The following is a 21,395-nucleotide window of genomic DNA, read 5'->3' as shown; positions in this document are numbered from 1 at the left end:
GCCCGACTTATATTTGTTTGATAAAAAACACCTGATGAAGTTGTATTTTTCTATATGTTCTGGATTTTATTTAACATTTTCATATTAAAAAATAGGAAAATATAGTGAAAGAAAACAAGAACAAGGCCACCCTGACTCGGAAGCTGCAGTTTCTCTCCTCCTAACTCTTTTGAATTTCAAATTTCACAATTCACACACACTTCTAATTTGTCTTGTTTTACCATTCAAGTTGCATTTCATTGCATGCTTGACATCTTGGTTAGCGTATATTGCAGGTAACTGTTGTTTATGTCCCCTAATTATGTTGTTAAAATAAACTTAATTAGCTATAGGACAGACATTAGATTCATTAAAAATCAATGGCAAATTGTTTGTTTAACCTAATTCTTTGGAAAACTAACAACTTTCTGAGAGAAATCTCAGTAACATGGAACTCTGAACCCTACACTCTTTGGTCCTTGTAGTAAGGATGTCATTTTTCGTGGTCCACAAACTAAAGAATGTCATTTCTCAATGCAACTTATAAATCCAAATTTCCACGGAGGATGTCTGTCAGTTTTGATTTGAAAATTAAAGATTCTCCCACTCTTGAATTGAATGCACGTATTTTTTCTTGGTATTAATCTAATATTTTTGGCATTGAGAAACCATCCAACTGACTTGCATAAACAGTTGATACTAAGATAAAATAGAAGTTTCATCTGTTTATTTATTGGAAACAAAAGCTTTAACTTGTACTAAAAATGGAGATTAAAATGGCAGATGGATCCAAAAGGAAATTAACCATATTTTCTGTCTCTACCCTCAATCCCCAATGAAGAATCCCCACGCAAAGATCATATTATTGAAAAGACTCTGATGCTAAACAAACCAACCATAAGGCAGCTAAGAATAAAGAGATATGATTTGTGCATATTTGTGTTCCTTGATTTATTCAATTCAAATGCTAGAAATAAACATATAAGCGGAGCGAAAGAAAATGAATGTGTAAAAGTTACTCTCCATAACACGAGAGTCCTTTTCATTTCAACTTATGCGTCTATTATTTTACCAACAAAGGTCAATCATAGGAAGTGTTTTGTGGATTCAAACAAATGTTGGTCTAGCACACGCTAAACACCACAAATCAAAGCAACTACCAACCATAGATTGATACAAGTACATGGTGAAATGTTAGACCACATGGATAGTGAAAAAGAAATCAACATCCAAAATCTCAGAATCTCTTGAGAGCCTCCATTTAAATTTTCTAAAGGGATCCCAAATATCAGGACCAGCTTTAAGTACACATTCATAATTGCTAAGTGTACATTGACGATCGAAAGAAGCACTTCAGAATGCTGATAACTTTGGATTTTTCCTTCATTTTAAAATTTTTATTTTTCTTTTCACCTTTCTTATGTCTTGATTTTTGGCTTTTTGGACTAATGAAATCCATATATTCAGTCTGAAATAAACAAGTCCTGATCCTAGCTAGGGTCTATAATATACTTTCTACACTCATGCAGGTGCCCTAGGCAGCAAGTAAACAATTCACAGAATTTTTTTTACTAAAACAAACCTTCCTCTCACTTTCTTCTCACTTTTCTCTCACTTTTCTTTCATTGCTCAGACCAAATTAAAGAGTATCTCTCATTGCAGTGAAAAATGAAACTTTTTCTTATTCTTTTTCCCAATTAGGTGAATATCATGACAAAAGGAGAGAGACTGGCCACCCCACCGCACAGGCCATTTCATCTTTTTCTTTTGTATTGGCATTGGAAAAATTGGAAAAGGTCAAGCCCTAATAATATTAAGCATTATTTTATGTGTGGATTCTGTGACAAACGTTAGTTTCCTTGACGCTGATGGACAGTTAGGGCATCCACCTGTTTTTTTCTCAAAAGAGAGTTTTTTTTTTGGGGGAAATTTCTCAAAAGAGATTTAGACAAAGAGAAAGCTCTCAAATCCTTCTTCCTTTTCCAGCATCCTATGTCTCCTTTATCCTTCACCTTTCATCCCTTTTGATGGAGGCTCCTCTTTAATTTGCTTTTCTTCTAAAACCAAAAAAACTTGCCACCCAGTCGTTATTGGACACAACCCATTTTTGGCTTTTGCTCTCAATTGGCTTAGTTCACCTGGACTTACTCATTGGCCTTCTCAGACATGGTAAAAATTCATTTCTCAAGCAATTCCCTAGTTGTATATCTAAAATTCCAAGTTGTGTGGACTTAGAACCACTGCAACCCTAAAACACCATGCAACTAACTTTTATTGAAAACTTGGTTTATATTCACGAATCAACTTGTGTGCCATTTAACGAACTGGTATACATTATCATTCCTAAGAATAATGTTCCATCTTCGATACACAATGTAAACAAATTAATGTTTCATTGAATGTAAGTGACAAAATATAACCATTTGATGTGACTTTAGCAATAGGAATGTAATTTTGAATATAACTCAAGGATAAATGGTTTTCACCCATTCATCTTTTCATTCTCCATTATTTTTGTTATTTAATTCTCTTTTCCTTTATTCAATTTAACTACTTAGAGAGTGACGTGTCTAGGGGAAGAAAATAGAGTGGGAAAACCATTGCCTATAAAACTAAAAATTTAATTATGTGCCCGAAATTCTTTGTTTTGTTCCCCTTCTTCCCAATATCACATGTATTTGAGAGTAAACCATGGAGACGGAAAATTCGTATAACTCAAGTGATTAGAGTATTACACTCAAATTCTTAGGTCGATTTCTCCCTCTGATTATGGCTCATATCAACTAAGAAAAAGTAAAAAATTAGATGCTGGTATAATAAATAATTATGATTATTGTCATGTGTATTTTCCCTTTCTAATACATAGCAATGGTATATATGCAATGGGTTGAGATCCTTGTTGGATCTATAAGTCCGAAGCCGATGGACCAGGAGTTCAGACCACTCATTTTAAATCTTGTGATTTCTATTAGTCCATCTTACTGACCCACCTCACATAAATTAAGAATCCGGATCTCTTTTTTCAATGGCCCGAATCTTCTGATTTTGTACTCCGAACACAGAGACTTGAAGAGAATCTCAATTAGAATGCATTGCTACATATGTAGGTCATACTAGAGTCTTAGGCCAGTGACCATAGATCAATAAGCATGGGAAAAGGTGGAGGGACGGTCACCAACTCCCACTTGCTTCACAACAAGAGAAGAGAATGTTGAAATTTTGATGATGTTATTTAACTTAAGTTTATGACACAAAAAAAATTTAATTAAAACTTCTTGTAAAGATATGTTGACACTAAAGAATATCTGAGTAAATAGATCCATAAATCATTACTTAATCACTCACAATCTCACTTAAAAATAAAAAAAATACCGCTACATCGTTAAATTTTTTTTTTAGGGAAAATAATTGACACACAATTAATAAAATACAATAAATCAGCACGAACGCACGATATACATCCAGAGTCAGTCACAGCCACTATTTATCACCCTCCCATTTGTCCTCTGGCTGAGTGAAAGAGAAGGAAAGAAAATTGTCCCCTTTTGGAACCCTTTGACATTCAGGGGTCTTCCAATACCACCACAGGTCCTTGCCAGCTTTTCTTCTCCCGCTAAACCCCCCACGACCTGGTTTTTCCTTCTTTTAACGTAAAGCCAAAGCTAAAGCCAGCTCCCCACCCCACACAAACCCCAAACCACCTCCCCCCCACCCCCCCCCCCCCCCCCCCCAGCGGCAAAAAAGCTCAAAAAACAGTCATATCTTCACGGAGAAGCTCCCCGGTCAAAAGTGTCCTCTTTTCTGAGTCGTTTTTTGTGGGTTTTAGGCACCATTTCAGCTCTGCAATTTTCAGACTCTGATACGAGCAAGTGTCACTTTGTGGGTTTTTTTTTTTTTTCTTTCCGGGAAGGTGAAAAATGCAAGTGAGAAAGTCAAAGTTTTGGACTTTGGAGTCTGATTAGAGGCGTTTGAGAAATTTGCCCTCACTTCTGGGTTCGTGGGTAAGTGGTAAATTTTATTTCCCGTGTTTTTCTGTGTTGGAATCTTTTTGTTTTTGCCTCAGTAAAATATTTACCGTTGTGTTTTGGATGATTTTTGCAGAGATTAAGGCGGTTTGGAGGGATGAGCGGTGGTGGAGGTAAAATGCTGGGATTAAGTGTGAAACAACACAAGCGTTCAAAAAGGTAGCTTTTTAAATTTTTTATTTAACAAACGATAGCATTGCTGAGTTAAATTGTTAAATGTTAATATCATTTGTTAAAAGAAATTGTTAAATGTTAGAGGGAAGTGGGATGGGTGGGGATCGAACCGCTTGGTGTACGGTGATTTCCGTCACTGCGGTAAAGCGTAATTACTAAGTATATTTTTCGGTGATAACTCATGAAATTTATTTCTTTTGTTAGCTAGCAGTCACTGTTCTTACACTTTTGCGTTATTTTAGTATGTATACTTGTTGAAATTCTTGAACTGGAAGAATTTGTGGGGTGGATTATTTGGGACAATGGGAATCTCAGCTTTCACAGCTGCAAAGAATTTTTCTTCAAGTGACAACACTGAATTTCTACTAACCTGCATTTATTGGATTCAGACAAAACACAAAACCTCCACTTTGGCCTGGTACAAATTTGCTGCTTAATTATTCTTCATGGATGGAAGCCTCAGTTATTTTTAATTGAGACTATTCAGAACCCAATAGAGAGAAAAACTTGAGAGTTCTTTGATTCATTAAGACCCTTCGATTTCAGGTGCTTTTTGTTTGGAATTTCGGGTTTTATCCAAGAAGTTTTTTTTTTTCATTTCTCTTCTGAAAATTTATAGTTTTTCCTCCCAAAGTCTTTGTATTTTCGTGAGCAGTTGAGGGTACTGAATTTTTTTTTTCTCTTCTGTGCGAAAATTATATTTTCTAAATATTAATTTTGCTTTCTCTAAATCTTTCCCAACTTTGTTTTCCTCTTAAAGTTTGTAATCATGAGTAGTACAGGATTTTGAACCCGAAATTTTTTTGCTCCTCTTCCTTGAGAAGAATACGTTGAGGTTTTGCTTGTAAATGGACAAATCATATATGCAGTGGCCTACTTGTGGAATGAAAGACGGCAAATGCCCTCTTCTTCAATCAATATCAGTTAATTCATTTTGTTTACACTTATGCATTGCTAGCTTTCCTGAGAAGAAAAGTGTGGAGGAAGATGATTTGGATAGTTCCAGTGAAGCATCAGACCTTGTAAAGCTGGTAGGATCACTACTACATTTTACATGTTTGCCTATATTACTTCATAATCATAAAGAAGGTTAGATATCTTAGAACTAGTGATCTTAGTAGCTTATTGTTTGTTTGACTACCTATTACAATAAGTGCTAAATTAAAGATCTTAAGCTTAGTACCAGGCTGCCAGCTTGAACATTACATATTGGCCCCTCTAATTTTCCTTCTTTTCCAGATATTTAATCTTAACTACAAGTTCATATAATGTTAAATAAGTTATAGGGTTGTTATGTCTTTAAAAATTATACCTATTGCCATAGATGGGATATATTCTTTATTGAGGCAAGTTGAATAAACTGATAATTATTTTGATTATTCACGCATTAAAATTCTGAACTCTGGCATCGAAAAATAACTTTTCATCTGACTTATGGATTGGATCTAAAACCAGGATATGGGACAATTCAAGGGCCATGTTACGACCAAGAAGAAACAATCTCCTACCGTGGAAGTACACAACTCTTTAAAGCAAGAGGTATACCAAATTGTATATCTTTATATTCAGGTTCGGGAGATTCTGGATTATTATATCCAACCCATTATGCTCAAGCGTGCTCCAGCTTCAACTTTGCTTACTGATGTTAGTTGTTTTAAATATTTTGTACACAGATTCTACAGCTTGAGAAAAGATTACAAGATCAATTCGAGGTCCGTCATGCTTTAGAAAATGCATTGGGTTATAGGTCTTCCATCCATCATAATACAAATGCAAGTGTGATGCCTAAGGTAGCTTTTCTGCCTTCATATTAAATTTTATTTTTATTTTTAATATATATGAATATTTAACAGGGATAATTACATACCTACATACATGCTCTATTTATGTCATATTCTGTTGCAAATTGCAATGTAAATTTTATCTGACATCTTAACACTGCTTTTATGTAACTCCAGCCAGCTACAGAATTGATTAAGGAGATTGCTGTGTTAGAATTAGAAGTTGCGCATTTGGAACAATATCTTCTCTCGTTGTATAGGAGAGCATTTGATGGGAAATTTTCCTCTGTTTCCCCATCTAAGAAGGATGAACGACTAAAACCAACTCTAACAAGCCCAAGAAGCAGGTTCCTAGAAGTTTCTGAACCTGATATGCCATTGGAGAGGGAAAACTTGGCAGTTCAATCCAGTGGTCAGTCACTTGAAAATTCACAGAAGGAATTCAATGCAATTGGAGGAGAAGAGAAACTATTAGATTCCAGTGTTCACCGTTGCCACTCCTCACTTTCGCAACGCTCTGCATTCTTAAGTAGAACTTCTCCAGAAGAGTCTTTGGCGAACACTTTGCGTTCCTGTCATTCTCAACCGTTGTCTATGATGGAGGTAACTTCTATGCATTGTTTTAATAATTTTCTTGTTAAAGTCTGTTCCCTAAAAATGCTTGTTATTTTCTATCACCACACATCATGGCATAAGCTGCTTTACTTCACCATTTTTAATGAAGAAGATCCTTATGCATGGTGATATTCTTGTAATAGTGACAATTATGGGAAACCTAACATTAGAGGGTTTAACTTCTTGCCGTGGTATGTACGGATATTTGGAGGCTTTTTTCTGGATTATGACTTTCAATTGTTTTTCCAGTATGCTCAGAATACTTCATCAAATTTAATTAGTCTGGCAGACCATCTTGGTACACGCATTGCTGATCATATTCCAGAGACACCTAACAGGCTTTCAGAGGACATGATCAAGTGCATGTCCACCATATATTGCAAGCTTTCGGAATCACCCTTCTCACGTAATGGCCTTTCATCTCCCAATTCATCTTTGTCATCAACAAGTGCATTTTCACCGCGAGATCAGAGTGACATGTGGAGTCCACGATGTAGGAATAATTCATCTTTTGATGTAAGATTGGATAATCCTTTTCATATTGAAGGACTTAAAGAGTTTAGTGGGCCATACAGCACAATGGTTGAAGTGCCATGGATTTATAGAGATAGTAAAAAACTAGGCGATATCAAGCATTTGCTACAACATTTCAGGCGAGCCTTTATGTACCCATCTGTAGTAAATTCCATATGCTCTTGACATAATCATTATGCTTATGGAGTTATCCTGTTACAGGTCACTTATCTGTCGGTTAGAGGAAGTAGATCCAAGAAAGTTGAAAAATGATGAGAAGTTAGCGTTCTGGATTAATGTACACAATACATTGGTTATGCATGTAAGGTTCACCACCTTTAATATACTGGTTTACATTGCGATCTTCTTTGGATGTTTGTTACCGGATTGTAATCAATATTCTGTGTCTGACAGGCATATTTGGCTTATGGGGTTCCTCAAAACAATGTAAAGAGAGTATTTTTGCTTTTGAAGGTAAGAATAGTTCCACGGGTTTTACTTAGGGGAAAACATTGAGTACCGGCTTTGATTTACTTGGTTTCTTTTACTACACAGGCTGCTTATAACATTGGGGGTCACACAATCAGCGCAGACACAATGCAAAGCTCTATCCTTGGATGCCGGATGTCTCGCCCGGGACAGGTAGATCATAAGACACACATGCACGTGCACTCTGAAGCGTATTGAAACGCTTGTTTTTACTTAATATTTGTATGGAATTCAAACATACAACAGTATATCTCTGCTTGCAGTGGCTTCGTTTGTTACTTACTCCAAGGACGAAGTTCAAGACTGGAGATGAACGGCAAGCATATGCAATTGACCATCCGGAACCCCTTCTATACTTTGCACTGTGTTCAGGAAGCCATTCTGATCCTGCGGTACTTCATTAACTTCATTCTTCTTTTAAGTATGTCTAGCATTAATTCATGAATGCTAAAGTTTTGCTGTCTCAGAATTACAGTTTTCTTACTCTTTCAAACTTACACTAGTTTTTTCTGTTAAGGTTCGATTCCCTTGCACGGTAACCAAACAAAAACAAAAATTTCTTCGAGGCTTACTTTTCCACATTACACCAAAAATGAAAAAGATAATAAAGCCAACAAGTATATTTGAATACCTTGATCTGCTCTTAGCTTTTCATGTTTTTACTTGTGAGGAATTGTATGAACTGTCCATGATCTTTTTCAGGTTCGTGTATACACACCCAAGAGGGTATATCAGGATCTGGAAGGTGCAAAGGAGGAGTACATTCAAGCTACCTTTGGAGTGCGCAAGGACCACAAAATTATTCTACCGAAGATTGTTGAGGCATTTGCAAAAAGTTCGGGTTTGTGTCCAGTTGGTGTTTTAGAGATGATCCAACAGACTTTGCCTGAATCATTGAGGAAGAGTGTCAAGAAATGCCAGCTTGGGAAACCCCGCAAGAGCATCGAGTATATTCCTCACAACTTCACATTTCGGTATTTAATTTCTAAAGAGCTGGTGAAGTGAACGGTTGCATAGGGTCCCATACATTCATGTAATCTGCATTGTTGTCAAGGTTTTTATGGTAAAGAATTCATCTCTCTTCTGTACAAAGTAGAATATGAGCCCCGAAAAATCAAAGTAGAAAGAAGTGATGGCTAGAGAATAGAAGGGCGTAACCCTGCAGCATTTTGTATCTGCGATGTCGTGAAGGAATTCAGATTGTGCATTTTAGCACTGTAAATATATCTTTTGTTTCCCTGAAACCATCATTATTAATAGTAAAATCGATTGCAATTTCATGTGTCAATGAACTCTGCACGTGAGAGTCACGTGTTTATTAGCAGTTTTCTGTGTCGGTGGAAATTGAATTCTTTCTTATGTAATGTACAGTGTACCCATTTTTTGGATCACAAGAATCATCCAAATTCCAAATTTTGGTTTTTGCATCATATATTTCTTGGATCTCCCAAATCCATTTTCTTATAGTATAATCACAGAAATGCAGCTGTATTCTGCAACCCAAAAAACACAAAACAAATCACAAACACAGAGAAAGGAGATCTGAAGAACCATAGTGATTACATTACATATTTAGCAGCAAAAGACCCTTATACATTTGCCTAATTTACTTCAAACACCCTAAGTGCAACATATTATTGCTAATTAATCCCTCAACATCATAGATCCCAACACTTGCAAAAACTACACCCAAATTAGCTTCAACTTCAACTTCAATAAGTTCGAAAAAACTTACCTACACCTGGAATGCCACCTTGACAGGTAGCGTGATTGGCTTATGATTCCGCCACATTAACATCCCAGTGCAGGGAAGTTCTTTTTTTCCTTTAGTACGGGCTCTCCCCTACAACATTCCCAGGAGGATTATAAAAACAAATACTCAAGCTGCTCTGTTCTTTGACACATGTAGCCTGAGCACACCCAAGCTCCAAAGACTTCCTCCACACCACCTGGGTGTACACACCACACCTGTGATTTGGCACGCAGGAGTTTCCACTGTGGTTGTAGAAGTCCTTCTCTTTGACCCAAGTGTCCACAACCATGGTTGGACTCACTGACTGCCCACTTGCCCACAGCTGATTGGCTCCATACTTGCTGCCACTGGTGAGGTTAGCAAAGTTGCAGGCTTGGTTGTTTCTTTGGTACCTCACTAGCCTGCTTGTTGCATTGGCCAATGACTCACTCCACTTGAGCGGCTCTACACCCACTGCGGCTCTGGCTTGGTTGTGAGCTTGGAGGTACTCTCTGGCTGAAGGGTTGGAGCTTGGCGCCTGAGCCGCTGCAACATGGACAGAGCTGATGGCTATAGCCAGGGCTGCTAGGACTAGCAAGGGATGATGATGAGCCATTTGATCTTTGATCTGGTGTTTGATGTGGTCAAATATTTAGTTGTTGTGTATAGTTATTTATAGAGAGAGACTCTGTTGGTGAAAGGATATGGAGTGGAGCTACTAACTTACTAGTTTGCCCTTCTTTGTGAGAGTACTGTTGAAAGTATATAACTGTATTAATTGATCACATAACTTCTTATTGACATGCTAATTGGTAGGTCATCATAATAATTGGTAGTAATTGTTGGACAATAATTAACCAAGTTGGAGTATTTTGTACGTGGAGACAGTGGTGGAGTCAGCATGGGATCATTGGTTGTATTTGACCCTACAAATAACTAAGGCAAACTAAATCACAATCTCATCCTCCTACTTCTTCTATTCTTCTTATCATATTTGACTTCCTTTTCTCTCTCTTGTATGAAATACTGTAGTTGAAAAGCCTTGGCAGTCTTCAACATTACTCCACTGTATATCTTGCATCTGCCCATGACAAGCCTTTACAAATAATAGTGGTTGACGACATATGTTGACATAAACTTTCGGCACATGTTGACAGAAATTAGCAGGTGCCTACTAAGTGCTCAACGTAATGATCCAATGAAACTTTTTGGTTCATATTATGATCTCATTACTTGAAAGTTGAAAATGCTGGCTATGCCACTGCGTAGAGAGGATGCTACTCAACTTTCACACTGAATTTTACAAATAAACCAACATGGAGAACGAGAATTGAACTTCTCAAATTAATGAGACAAACATGGGCAACCAACAAAGAACTCAGGATTGGACTTAAGACGACTTACAAAAAGATTCTGATCTCATGTTAAAAAATCATTAACCCTAAAGTCCTAAAGTGTGAGGCGAGGGGCCAAATAATATAAATTAAGCTTATAGGAATGCGTACATATTAATTATCGCATCAGAGGCTAGAATCAGAAGATTTGGCATCCAACTTTTTACTTTATTTAATTAGTGGCACATGAGGCCCTAATATCAGACTATCTGTGACACCTAACCTAACCCCTCCTGGCCCCTGCTAACAGGGGATTTGCCCTTGTTAAGTTCGCTGGAGGATTATAAAAACAAAAAGAGTTAAACTAGTTTACTCCTTGACGCACGTGGCCTCAGCACACCCCAACTCCGAAGAATTTCTCCACACAACCTGCGTATACGAACGACTCATGATTCGGCGCACAGGAGTTGTTGTCGTGGTTATAGTACTACTTCTCCGCCACCCAGGATTCCACAGCCAAGCGAGGTGTCATCATCGGCCGTGACCGCGCAGCCGACCATAGCTCGTTGGAGTTGTACTTGGACTCGGAGCCACTCAAGTTTTTATATTTAGAAGAGAAAAAAAATCTCTAATACGGAATGCACAATGTGATTTTAAAATGCTAACAAAAGCAATTTTTTAAAATATAGAATATTATTACGTAATGTTAAATGGCAAAAATTTAGGGGTCTTTCAAATCTGAAGCCCTGTGCGACTGCACATTTCGCTCCTCCTTAACGCCCCCTCTGACTAGAGTCACTAGTGCTACTACTATAACCAATGTATATTGGGCCATTTTTTTTTTTCTTAATGATTATTTGATGTGCTATGATTATTTGATAACAATCTTTGTTACTTATATAGTAACATTTTTTTGAATTGGTGGAAGGAACAAGTGAATCAAGTGATGTTTGGTTTGCCCTTTTCATAAAATGCGACCACATGGCAAACACGAATATGATAAGGGTGATGATTTTGACACTCCACAATCACCTTCAAACGGCCTTATGCATTTCTGTCAAATTAATTTCCGGAAATGTGATGTTCTTCTCATTTGTATATTAATCCCTTTTAAGATTAGGGTTTGGTGCTCGGGCAGCACTAAATTCTTTCAATTCAATTGGATTAAAATTAGGGGTGTGCTATCCACACACCCCATTATACTTCTCACACACTCCTTGATAATTTATGTTTGTTGATCTTCTTCAATTCATCCGATCCGATGGTTAAAAATTAAAGGGGTGTGTGAGAAGTAAAATGGGGTGTGTGGATATCACACCCCTAAAATTAATGTCATGTTTGTTGTTTTGTTAACTTATAATTGTTGATTCTAAACTAGTTGAATTGGACAACAATCCAACTTAAGTGATTTACAAGTCTCATCCAGAGCGGTGAGACTCCATAGGACTAAACTTGTACTCAACTTCAATCTTATCCAGTCTCGTCATTTAGTAATACGGTCTAGTGATATTCCTCTACTTATAAGTGAGAGGTCTTAAGTTCAATTCTCGCCAAATGAGAATTTGACCACATTATTGCTAGCCCTGATGCTTAACCCACCTCATCTCCGTTAATGTACAAATAATATTATTTGTTCAAAAAATAAAAAATAAAAAATAAAAAAATCTTATCGAGTCTCGCCGCCGAACAAGTCATGGTATATTCCTTTTAATCAAAATTCAAAAGGAGTATTGATTGTTCATCCAAGAAAATCCCAGCGATGGAGTAGGTTAAAGATTGAATACTAAATTGATTCAAGAGTCGGTGTAGCATGTTCGTACCCTAATTCACCAAACTTACATAAATTTCCCACGTCAATGCACGTGTGCACGTCGACTTCTATCTGTGGCTAATGACTATGGAAGTCATCCGCCTCGTGGAAACGTGACCTGAATTTATAGCTTCGGCGTTATAACCTACACGACAACCACCTTGTGATGGTGGTCGCTTTTAAAACCTCCGCAGATGCATGAATTTGTATTGACGCATAAGAGATCAATAAATGACGTAGAAAAGACGCCGCACTCTTATTGAATTATGACACGTTGTTTAAAACGCGTCATGTCTTTAAGAAAAAATGAAAGTCTTGCACAATCTGTTTTTTATTGTTCTAGTGGTTTGGGCTTTCCTCTAACTGCGCCTCGAGTTCAAACTCTTCTTCCTATTCTTAGTGTAGCATATTGAATGTACTCAAAAAATAAAAGTCTTGTATAATACATTTTTGCGCACCACCCCTTCGATTAATATTAGATTAATTTGATTTAGAACGAGTTTGATTTAATCTACTATTACACAAATCTCAAATTTAAATTCATCTAATAATTATCAATAGAATTAGAAACATCACTACCACTTAATTGCTATGTACAAAAATATTTCCGAACTAGAGAACATTATTTTTGCACACCTTATCTATCAATGTAAGTTCGGGCCTAGTTTAGTATGGCTCAGGCCCAAATAACTCAACTGTGTTGGGCCTGTGCCCACATGCAAGCCTCCCCCTTGCCAAATATTGCCTGCCTCATTCTTGCATACACAGCCGGCTTTTGATGCCGGAAAATAGAAAAATGGTCACCAATTTTCTCATCGCAAGATGTCAAAATGTGTTTCACTACATCACTGAATTCGATCACAAAAATTAAAAAAAACTTAATATCCAAAAAATAAAAATTCAGGGAAATTTGAGCTTTGAAGTTAGGCGACCACCGTCTCTGGCCAGCGCAGAGCTGGCCTTGATGGCCAGATCGCAGAGGTCCGGCAGAGAGAGGGGCTTCTGGGTCTGACGCAGTGGCAGCAGGAAGTAAATTTGGCCCGCCTGGAGCTCCTCCTCGTCGGGCACGTGGGTCAAGCACGTGCCGATGGACATGGTTTCGGAGTTGCAGAGGAAATGATTCGGATTCTGGGAAGTGATGTGCTTTGATTGGGTTGGTCGCTTCAACTCTTGCATCCGACCGTCCGCGTCGATCACTATGCTGCTTGTCGGCCGTCCGATCGCATCTGGTCGCGGTGCTCCTCCTCCTCTGCTTTTTGTGCAGGTCGGAGTGGAAGCACAGACGCCCATAATTTTGGGATTTTCACTGGGATATGGGGGGAGAGACGGAGTGGCAGGGAAAGAAGGGCTTCTTCTTTTTAACTCGGTTCGTTGGTTTTACTTTACTTTTTAGCATGGACTGATTAATGTGTCTGTATGACCATTAGGCCAAGATGAATTAAGAATTAAGGAATTTCTGTAATTTTTACAACAATATATTTATATTAAGAGGTAAAAGATTGAGCTACCATCATATAATATTTCTGTCATAGTAACTTAGTTACAAATTAACAACGCATAAGAGTTGAACTTAAGATCTCTTACTAAATGACTTTGTACAACGCTAATGTATAGGACTACGTGACTTTATATACTGCTAATGTACAAGATTAGACTGGAATGAATACCAAACTATATTTTAAGGTAGGTTTATACATTTCAACTTAATAATTGAAGCTGAATTAGTTATTAAGGAAACTTATCTGTTCCAATTTCTGACATAATTAGAGGATTAAAAGAGCAAAATTTCCTTTACGTTTAATACCCTTGAAATGAAAATTCATCCACATCTATTTTCAACAGACCTTGAATTTTATAAATTATCTATTCCTGTGAGTATCTAGAGATCAAACAAGGCCTAAAGAGTCTAATGAAATACAATCTTACGTAATAGACTATCATCTTGCACACGTATTGTGTTCCATCAAATAACTTATATATGGATCTAACATTTGTTTTGTTTGTATTTCTGTAATACAAAGTTAGGAGAAGAATTAGCATTGTGATGAACATATTCTATTTGCACTCTGATGCGGGTTCAACCCTTATTGATAATCTGTCTCTTAACATTTAACAAGTTAGCTTACTAATGCTATCATTTGTCTATATATATATCACAAAGATCTTTATATGATTCTATTAATATTCATATTAATTGTTTAATGCTATAAAGTGCACATCTCCAATCACCATTGTAGACCAAAAGGCTTTAAGTTTATTTCATTACACAATAATATTTTCTTTGGCAACTGCTATGATAATTTTCTGACAGTTCCGAATTAGGGATTTAAAAAAAAATAATAATAATAATTAAAAGGCAAGCGACATGCTATTTTGAATTAGAAAGAGAGAGAGAAAATCAAACTCGAATGAATGGGATTGATGTGATTCAAGTGGAAACGGACACTAAGGGGCTTGTGAATATGATCAATGGAACAATAGAACCAAACCTTGTTATCGAAAATCTTCTCTTTGACATTAAGTGTGTGCAAATACAATTGAGGTCAGTAGAGTTTATATTTGCTCCCCGAAGTTGTAATAAAGCAGCATAGCTTGACTTCGTTTGTCTCTTGTATAGGTGGTGTTCATGCATGAGATTCTTCTAATCAAAATGGTTGTTCAATACTCTGACTTCTGATATAAACATTGTGATTCGAGTTTAATAATACTTATCTTTCGAAAGGAAAAAAAATAAAATGGGAGGGAGCTAGTCCGGTGTTAGTGTGGAATAAGTGGGAAATAAACAAAGTATTGGTCGCATGACATTGATACGGGATTTTCTTAAATAAACATTTTACATGAGCGTTATCAAAGCATATATGAAAGGGAGCATTTTATGGATGTGAAAGCCGGTTTAGTAAATGTTGATTGGTCAATTTAATAATTTCTGTAACTGTCAATACAATACGTGTTCGGAAGACTTAAAATGAACTTAATCCATTTTTGACATAGAGTTAGAGACTCATACAGAAGTACCCTGGAAGTCGCTAGAGAGTTAGAGACTCGTATAGAAGCACCTGGAAGTAGTTCATGATGGTTTAGCTGACGACAATAAGCTCACCAAGGGTTCGACAAAATTTCTCTATGATAAACTGAAATTTTTTGGTGCGCCGCTCTGTTTCTATCTAAAAAACTTATACTTTAACACTAAAATGCTCCAAAATTTGGATCATAAATTCGCCAGTGATCATGATAAGTAGATGCTAAACAACTAAACATAACTAAAGAATAAGAGAGTTGTATCACACTAATTTGTGCTTAAATGAGACCTATTTTAGTTTGATTTCACCTTACACTACCATCACCAATTTCAATCTCACCTCTATATTATGGTGTTATTAAATTAAATGAGTCGTAATGAGTACCCATTAATAATTCAATAGGTTAATTTATCACCTCTAGCTGTAACATCCTTTGGAAGGTTTAAAATGCATATAAATTAGCTTTTTAGCCATGCAAATGTAAAGGGAAATGATCCCTCGATGCTTATCCAAACACGAACTTTTTATTTTAAGTTCGAGTCAGTTGTTATTATGCATCAGTCATCCCAATTGCAGGAATGTAATTCTTTTATCTCCATCCAATTTGCTCTCTCCTCTTCCTATATAATGATTCTTTTTCCCGTTTTATACTCCAATACCCTCACTTTCACCTCCCATGTGTACTTTCTGGATAAAATACTATTCCTTTTTTTTTTCTTTTCTTTTTTTAGATTACTTACTGCCTAATTATTGTAACTTAATTCAAAATCAACTCTGTAATCAGTGAATTGTCTTATTTAACAATTCTATATTAATTAATTAATTAATAAAAGAGCGAGTATTATTCGTACATGAGTTTGAGCTTTATATTATAGAGATAATATGCTATGAATGAGTTTGTAGGATTTAAGGTATGGAAGCAATATCCCAAACGCAGTTAGGGCAAGGGTACTTGTATTTTTATAATCAGTTAGTCCTTAAAAAAAGTTTCTAGCCATTTGGAAAGTCAATTGGATATTGGAAAGGCTGGTGCATATCGCATTAAGGTTAGCATGGTCTCTTGCTACGCGTGTTGGACACGTGATGAATATACATGTGCTTGTATGTTGGACAAATTCACTGAACACTGACTGTCCAAAAAGCTTAAACGTATTAACGCTTACCATATGTCAAACGTTACAATGTTTCTGCTTGTAGTATGCAAATAATTCTAGGACCTAAGGCATCATAGGTATCTTATGCTTATAGATATGAAATTTGGTTTCACGTCAAAGGCCTCACTTCTTCACAAGGCTCGATAGTGTGATAAATGGGTTCATATTTTTGAGTCTAAAGATACATGAATGTGTAATAAGGAATCTACCACCTTCTGATAATTGTTCAATGAAAGGAGATATCCATTAAAACCAAGTTCCATATCGAAAATCATTGCGCAAAGTACTTGATTATCAAGCTATGTTTGTAAGAACAACTTCAGTTGGGGATGTATCACATAAATCTTAATCGGAATATGGAGGATAAAAGAACCGAATTACATTATAAATACAATCAAGATTCAAAAGAGTATCATGAAAAAATCTTTTTTAACTAATTAATCAATAATCTTTTTTAACTAATGAAAATTAATAATTAGGTCATCCTTCATCTATCAACATGGGACTCATCTTTTCTATGTGAATGGGAACCGCATTTTTTAAGCTTAAGGTGTTATTTAATGAGCCCACTTTGTTCAGCACTAAAGTCTGGTTTGGTCTCTAGAACTATATTGAAAATAGTAGCTCTTCATATTCAAAGAAAAACAAATGAAAAAAACTATGTACAATATGAAGGTAGAAGATGAATATTTTTTATTAAATAACAATCCATCGAAGACTGAGAAGATTAGAAGTGATACCTCCTTTCAAAGTAATAAAGCATTCACTTTTGTCAGCAATATACCATAAAAGTAATGACTTATTTATTTCAATAGGATCCTCATAAAGGTAAAGAAGCCACAAATATAATGCAACCTAAAGAACGACTTATACGATTATTGCCTGCGATTTCAATCAAACTTTTAAAGATTATATTATGATTGAATAAATATTAATTTGATGTTAAATTATGTATAAACTATTAGCAGTTCCCCAACTAATGGGTCACATAAACTGCATTCATATATACAATCTGCATTATGGTACGGTGTTAATTATTTATATTGACTGGAATAAGGCCTAACGATGATTGCAAAGAATAATAAATTTCACTTGAGAACTTTCTCAAACCAAAAGGAAGAAGGAAAGGAAAAGCGACAGAGGAAAAAAAAAAAATGTATGAATTGAAAAAGCAACACTACGCACTTCTTAAACTTTTTCCCCTTTTTAAATTTGTAAATATGAACTTCTCCTTTACTTTTATTAGTTTTGTTACAACCCTTTGTTTAAATTTTGATTTTAGTCTATCTTAGAGATTCACAGATCCTGTATTCCAGTTAGCTCTCCAATACTTTTCTTAGTTTAGATTAGGAAGATGTGTATTTTTTCAGATTGGCAAATATTCGATTCAATCTAATTGTAACAAAGAAAAATTTGAGTAGGCATGAAGTTAGTATAAATTCAGACGTTTTAGATTCAAACCTTTAAATTAAACTATTTGATTGTGTGACTAATACGGTAGTGAGGTGTGCAAGTTTTTCTCCTTAGTCAATGAAAACATATATGACACAAATGTAGTACTGATGCGAGAGGAAGCATACAACTTGGAAATTGCTCACATGCATTGGAATTGGAATAATAATGGCAGTGCACTTTTAATTACTTAGAAATTTGTTAAGTTCATTTAGAATATGGTGAGAGTCTTTTAGGAAGTTGTAATTCATTTATGCTTCCTTTCTCCTTGCTTCCTTTAAATTATGATGTAATACAATCATTTGGGCAATTGCAGTGAGTTGTTTCTCCTTCTAAAGTCAAGCGTTTGGCTTGGTCGTATGAGTGAATCCACGATTCGCAACGTCAAGCGAGCTTTGTTGTTGAGCACATCCCAGGTATCTATCTCCCAAGACCCCTTCGCTCTTCCTACGTCAAGTGGCATCAGAGTAAGTTTTCCGTTGCGATCATGGGTGAGATTTTTCATCCATTTGAATCTGGTTGAAGAGATACAGCTTGGTTGATTTGAACTCCCCACCAATTTATGATGAGTATGTTGACAATGATGAAATCAATAATCATTTTGTGAATGAAGTTGATGAGGATAGTAGCAAGGAGGAAAGTAAGACCAAGGAAAAGATAAAGGAAGCATAAATGAATTACAATAACTTCCTAAAAGACTCTCACTACATTCTAAATGGACTTAACAAATTTCTAAGTATTTAAAAGTACACTACCATTATTATTTCAATTCCAAAGCATGTGAGCAATTTCCAAGTTGTATGCTTGCTCCAAGTACAAATAACATCACTTATATCATTGTCTTTCGCCTCACATTCGTTGGTGAAATTGTAATGAGAGACAAATTAAATAATGCACGTAGAGGCAAGAAACCTACTCGACCCAAAAAAAAAATAAATAAATAAATAAATGAGACAAGAAACCTACATATTACAAATTTCACGAAACAATAAAATTATTTGGACATAAAAAATTCAAAATTTGATGACATACATTCTAACAAGAAGTAAGTTATATTATTGTTGTGAACTACCAATTTAGTACATGAATTATCAACTTAGTGAAAATTAGGTCCTTAAATTATTTTTTTTCCAGAAAATTAGTCATTGAATTATAAAAATCTGCAAATTACATTCCTAATGTTATATTCAAGGCTACTATATTTAATTTTCTGTCAATTTAAGTCACGTTAATTGCATATGATACACATTGGAGGGTAGATTGGTAGTTTTTTTTATAAAGAAATAATGTATGGAGTTAACTTTGGAGGGTAAATTGATAGTTTTTCATAAGAAATAGTGTAAGTTAACTTTGGAGAGTAAATTACATGCTAGATCCACAACCTATATCAAATGTTAAGAGCTTATAGGTGAGAAAATAATGACATTTCATTCTAAAATGTGTCAAGTGACTTAAGTTGACGGAAAATTGGATAAAATAGCTTTGAACATAATAGTAGGGATGAAATTGACAATTTTTAATGAATTTAGGGACTTATTTTACTGAAGAAATAATTTAAAGACCTAATTTTCACTAAGGTGATAGTTCAAGAACTAAATCGACACTTCACCTAACAAGTATATCAATTTTGTGTACATGTAAAATCACATTTAGGGCTGCCTAGTCATATAGGCATATGAATATTGTGATCAACAGCTGGATCCAAAAACTTAACAATCAAAGTAATGTAAACCATTTGAATCAAAAGGGAAAAAGAAAGTGGGGGCCAAATGTTGAAGTTTTGAAGTCGGGAATGGAGTTGAGCCAAAATAAGTAGCTTCGCAAAGCTATAAATTTTCAAATCATGCATGCATATGCTTTATGGGAGTACTTTAGGACTCCTCAACTTGCAACCAAAGTAAGTGGCTCGGAATCTTCTCACTCTCAAACAAACACATAAAATACAAGCTTTTAGTGGAGGACAGCGATTTGAAACCCTACTATATAATTCAAATCGTTCTGTTTCTTGTTCTTGGAACAGAAGTAAATACACTATGATTAATTTCAACCAAACTAATAGCTTTCAGTACGAGTTTTTGCAGACTTGTCCCATGCACTTTTCACTGTGTAGTTTAGGAGGCCTATAACTTGTGGGAAATGGGGCACATTATGTTCACGAATATGGCTAAGTGTACTTATCAATTCGTCCAGTTGCAACCACCAACTTGTTAGATGTGGAGTACATTATGTCCCACACTTGCAATAGCTGCTATATATGATGATTGTAAATGAAAATTGTATACCTACAAATGAAAGATATACAAGTAATGTTGTTCTCCTGCCATTATCTCAACAAACTCAATAGAATGAAAGGTGACATGATGAGTATTTTATGACGATAATCATTTGATCTTTAGTTTTCTTTTTTAATGTTGATATGGGAAGCTTGCAGACAAGAAAGGAGTGAAGGGTGGTGAGGGGTAGGAGAACAAATGCAGAAGAAAGAAAGAAAATATATTTTTGAAAGTGAAAACAATTTAAAAGGATTTTTGTTTTTAATTACTTTTCATTTTCTTTGTCTTTCTTATCATGTCTCTTACCATATCCTTCCTTCACTCCTTTATTTCACTCATTTCTCCCATGTCTTTCTCCTCTAAATCAAACGGGCCCCTAATTTTCGAGGCAGAAAATATTTATTTAGATTTTGGCCAATATTTATGTCCTGGCCTTTAAACTATGGTGGTTAAAAGTCGAACATATATGTCAACACTTTTAATTCAAGTGATCAAGACAGTTTATCTCTAAACATGATATCTGAAGTTTTAATCCCCATAAATTAATTATCTTTTATGAACAAAAAAAAAAAACTCATATATATGGATAACAAATTAAAATTAACATTGTCAACTATTAAACTTAAACAAATTCAAATAATTGCCTTGAATCGATCTTTTGGTGCTTGATGTGAAAATCTATATTTTGATGTCAAATACAAAGTCGATAAATCATATCTTGCCACGTCAACTACACCTAAGTAAAACGAGTTCCGCTCATCATCGATTACCAATTTGTTCTTTTGGTAGAAATAGAAAGATTCTCAGTGGGGCAAATCGAGCAACATGGTACCCATACGCATATATATAATCTATAGACAATATGTTAATCGTTCTGAGATTTATTTCCATAGTTACAGTATACATATCAGTATATGTCACCTTGGATCGACCAACTCACGAGAACCAGATCAGGACCACAAATTAAAACTTTGATTATTATTAGTTTTATTTCTTTGATTTGCTTGAGGACCACTGAGTTAGGTTTTGGATAATTATTATAAT

General features: G+C 35.5%; 3 protein-coding genes across 7 annotated transcripts; 1 reads left to right on the top strand and 2 right to left on the bottom strand.

The window, feature by feature from the left end:
• The first annotated feature begins 3,468 nt into the window (after positions 1–3,468).
• LOC137708306 (uncharacterized) lies at positions 3,469–8,851 on the top strand. Of its 5 annotated transcripts, none has more exons than XM_068447357.2 (12): positions 3,469–3,980; positions 4,081–4,163; positions 5,137–5,209; positions 5,634–5,717; positions 5,852–5,968; positions 6,137–6,562; positions 6,824–7,227; positions 7,310–7,409; positions 7,502–7,561; positions 7,643–7,729; positions 7,840–7,968; positions 8,279–8,851. In XM_068447357.2, exons 2-12 carry the CDS (start codon positions 4,102–4,104, stop codon positions 8,579–8,581), a joined length of 1,845 nt encoding a protein of 614 aa, XP_068303458.2. In that variant the 5' UTR covers positions 3,469–3,980; positions 4,081–4,101; the 3' UTR covers positions 8,582–8,851. The 5 variants fall into 5 exon arrangements, with proteins under 5 accessions (XP_068303458.2, XP_068303468.2, XP_088542488.1 ...); XM_068447367.2 differs by having other exon boundaries at positions 3,492–3,980; positions 7,823–7,968; XM_088686362.1 differs by having other exon boundaries at positions 3,496–3,980; positions 5,634–5,747; positions 6,833–7,227.
• Positions 8,852–9,119: 268 nt separating this feature from the next.
• LOC137708317 (CAP (Cysteine-rich secretory proteins, Antigen 5, and Pathogenesis-related 1 protein) superfamily protein) lies at positions 9,120–11,849 on the bottom strand. Its single transcript, XM_088686364.1, has one exon. It carries the CDS (start codon positions 9,922–9,924, stop codon positions 9,403–9,405), a length of 522 nt encoding a protein of 173 aa, XP_088542490.1. The 5' UTR covers positions 9,925–11,849; the 3' UTR covers positions 9,120–9,402.
• Positions 11,850–13,352: 1,503 nt separating this feature from the next.
• On the bottom strand, positions 13,353–13,742 carry LOC137716111 (uncharacterized). The gene has a single exon (XM_068455543.1). The coding sequence runs from the start codon at positions 13,740–13,742 to the stop codon at positions 13,353–13,355; it is 390 nt and encodes a 129-aa protein (XP_068311644.1).
• Between the last annotated feature and the right edge of the window lie 7,653 nt (positions 13,743–21,395).

Source organism: Pyrus communis, chromosome 15 (assembly GCF_041283825.1).
Source record: "Pyrus communis isolate YQ-2024b chromosome 15, ASM4128382v1, whole genome shotgun sequence".
Taxonomy (NCBI): domain Eukaryota; kingdom Viridiplantae; phylum Streptophyta; class Magnoliopsida; order Rosales; family Rosaceae; genus Pyrus; species Pyrus communis.
This window is presented reverse-complemented; position numbering and strand designations above follow the sequence as displayed.